Source organism: Salvelinus namaycush, chromosome 5 (assembly GCF_016432855.1).
Source record: "Salvelinus namaycush isolate Seneca chromosome 5, SaNama_1.0, whole genome shotgun sequence".
NCBI classification, from domain to species: domain Eukaryota; kingdom Metazoa; phylum Chordata; class Actinopteri; order Salmoniformes; family Salmonidae; genus Salvelinus; species Salvelinus namaycush.
The window spans coordinates 24247390-24249187 of record NC_052311.1 but is presented as its reverse complement, the minus strand read 5'-3'; the positions used below and the strand labels follow the sequence as shown (position 1 = coordinate 24249187).

Here is a 1798-nt window from a genome sequence, read left to right as displayed (position 1 = left end):
GTGTGGCTCTGCTCAGCCCTGGTGACCTGGACAGGGGTTCGGGGTTCAGGTAGTACAGCGCAGGTGTGTGTCTGTGTGTGGGTGCTCTACCCTGATAAAAATAAACAGTGTGTTATGTCAGTCATGTCAGTGTGTGTGTTCCTGTGCTTTACCGGTGCGATATAGTCTCATCGTACCTCGGAGCGGCTGTGTGTGTCAGTGTTATGTGGTGAGTCGGTAATTAGGGGCAGCTGGTCTTCCCGTTGGGGGGGTAAGGGGTAGAGCAGCGTCTGGGCTGGGGATTGTTGTCCGTGGGCCTCTCAGCCTCTAGCCCCTCTTAATGCTGGATACGGCGGATAGACTGGATCTGGGGGGTCTGGGAGTGGGAGCCCCAGTTCTTCCAGTGCTGGTAGTCTCCACTGTGTCTCTCACACTCCATGATGTACTGCTGGCCCCTGTAGCCGGGGTACTGGTAGCACACAAAGCTGGGGGATAGCGATAGGGGATATTCATTTAACACTAAGGTTTAGTATATCATTCGTGTGCGCAAAGTATTAAACCACAGCTGTTTGCTAACATGTGGTGTGTGTGTAGTGAATAATAGACTTTAACTTACGCGCCACACTGCACGTGCATGGAGCCGACCTCGGGCATGGACCAGCCCATAGCCTGCAGGGAGGGGTAGTCGTCACACAGCTCAACACTGCGGCCCATGAAGTTCTCTCTCTCAAAGATCATCATACGACTGCTCATGTGGGACTGAGAGAAAGAGAGGAAGGTTACACATACACACACATAAATATGACCTTATTCCAAGAATTTGGGAGTTTCTCAAGGAAGGCCTTAATAGAATGTATCCGTTTGGCAGACATAAAAAAAAATGCATTGATTCTCTTTCACATCTCCTCTTTCTCACACACTGTGGTACTCACAGCACAGTAGATGGGACGCAGGGACATGAGGCGCTCCACGTGGTAGGACAGGGAGCCACTGTAGGCGTCCCAGTGGGGGTACTCTCCTCTCTCCAGGATGAACTGCTGGCCCTGGAAGTCATGGTGCTCAAAGCCCACCCAGCTACAGGGGGGTGAGAGAGATATTTTACACATTGAGATATTTTACACGTTGAACTACCATCTTATACACCCACATTGAACCAGCCACTATAAACAAAATAACTCACTCATCCACACAGACAGACAGATTACACACCTGGATTCCTCTGTCCATAAATAAACATTCCCACTAAACAGATGGCGTAAACACACAGTGTGAAACTCACGCTCCACTCTCCACTCTGATGGAGCGGATGATGTCTAGACCACACTCGTGGATGTTGCAGCACTCAGAGGTGAACTCCTGGCACTTGCCCTGGAAGTGCTCCTGCTCGAACACAGTCACCTACAGAGAGAGAGAGATGGGTGGGGAGAGGGAGAAGAAATGGAAGATGAGAAGAGGGACATTTAAGGTGACAGAGCCCATCCCACTTATGCAAAGGTATGTGCTCCTCTAAGGTGTGTTACCTTGAAGAAAGGAGCCACGCCCATTCCTGAGTTGACAAGGGATTGCATCATTGGTGATCTAGTGGTTCTGTACATCTTTACACCTAAGAGGCAAGAGTCAAACGTTCCGTTACACAGTCTCCTCAACTCTCCTACACTCTATAAGTCACCTCAACGCCAACAATCCACACAGACAGAGTAACATTATATTTTATTACATTCTATGTTATTCTATAATCAAGGCTTCACACTGGTTTTCAAGTGAACATGCCTCGGGAAACAACCTCTCTAAAATGTTTCCCCTTTAACACTTCTCCTAT

General features: G+C 48.9%; 1 protein-coding gene across 1 annotated transcript; it reads right to left on the bottom strand.

Annotated features, from left to right (window-relative positions):
• Positions 1-316: 316 nt before the first annotated feature.
• On the bottom strand, positions 317-1579 carry LOC120046977 (beta-crystallin A1-2-like). The gene is made up of 5 exons (XM_038992527.1): positions 1500-1579; positions 1259-1377; positions 912-1053; positions 596-738; positions 317-464 (listed from the first exon to the last, which is right to left on the bottom strand). Exons 1-5 carry the CDS (start codon positions 1572-1574, stop codon positions 317-319), a joined length of 627 nt encoding a protein of 208 aa, XP_038848455.1. The 5' UTR covers positions 1575-1579.
• Between the last annotated feature and the right edge of the window lie 219 nt (positions 1580-1798).

Coding starts and splice junctions, on each gene's coding strand:
- LOC120046977 (XM_038992527.1), bottom strand. CDS start 1,574: ATGTACAGAACCACTAGATCACCAATGATGCAATCCCTTGTCAACTCA. Junction 1,378..1,499: donor GCGTGGCTCCTTTCTTCAAG/GTAACACACCTT, acceptor CTCTCTCTGTAG/GTGACTGTGTTCGAGCAGGA. Junction 739..911: donor TGCGTCCCATCTACTGTGCT/GTGAGTACCACA, acceptor TCTTTCTCTCAG/TCCCACATGAGCAGTCGTAT.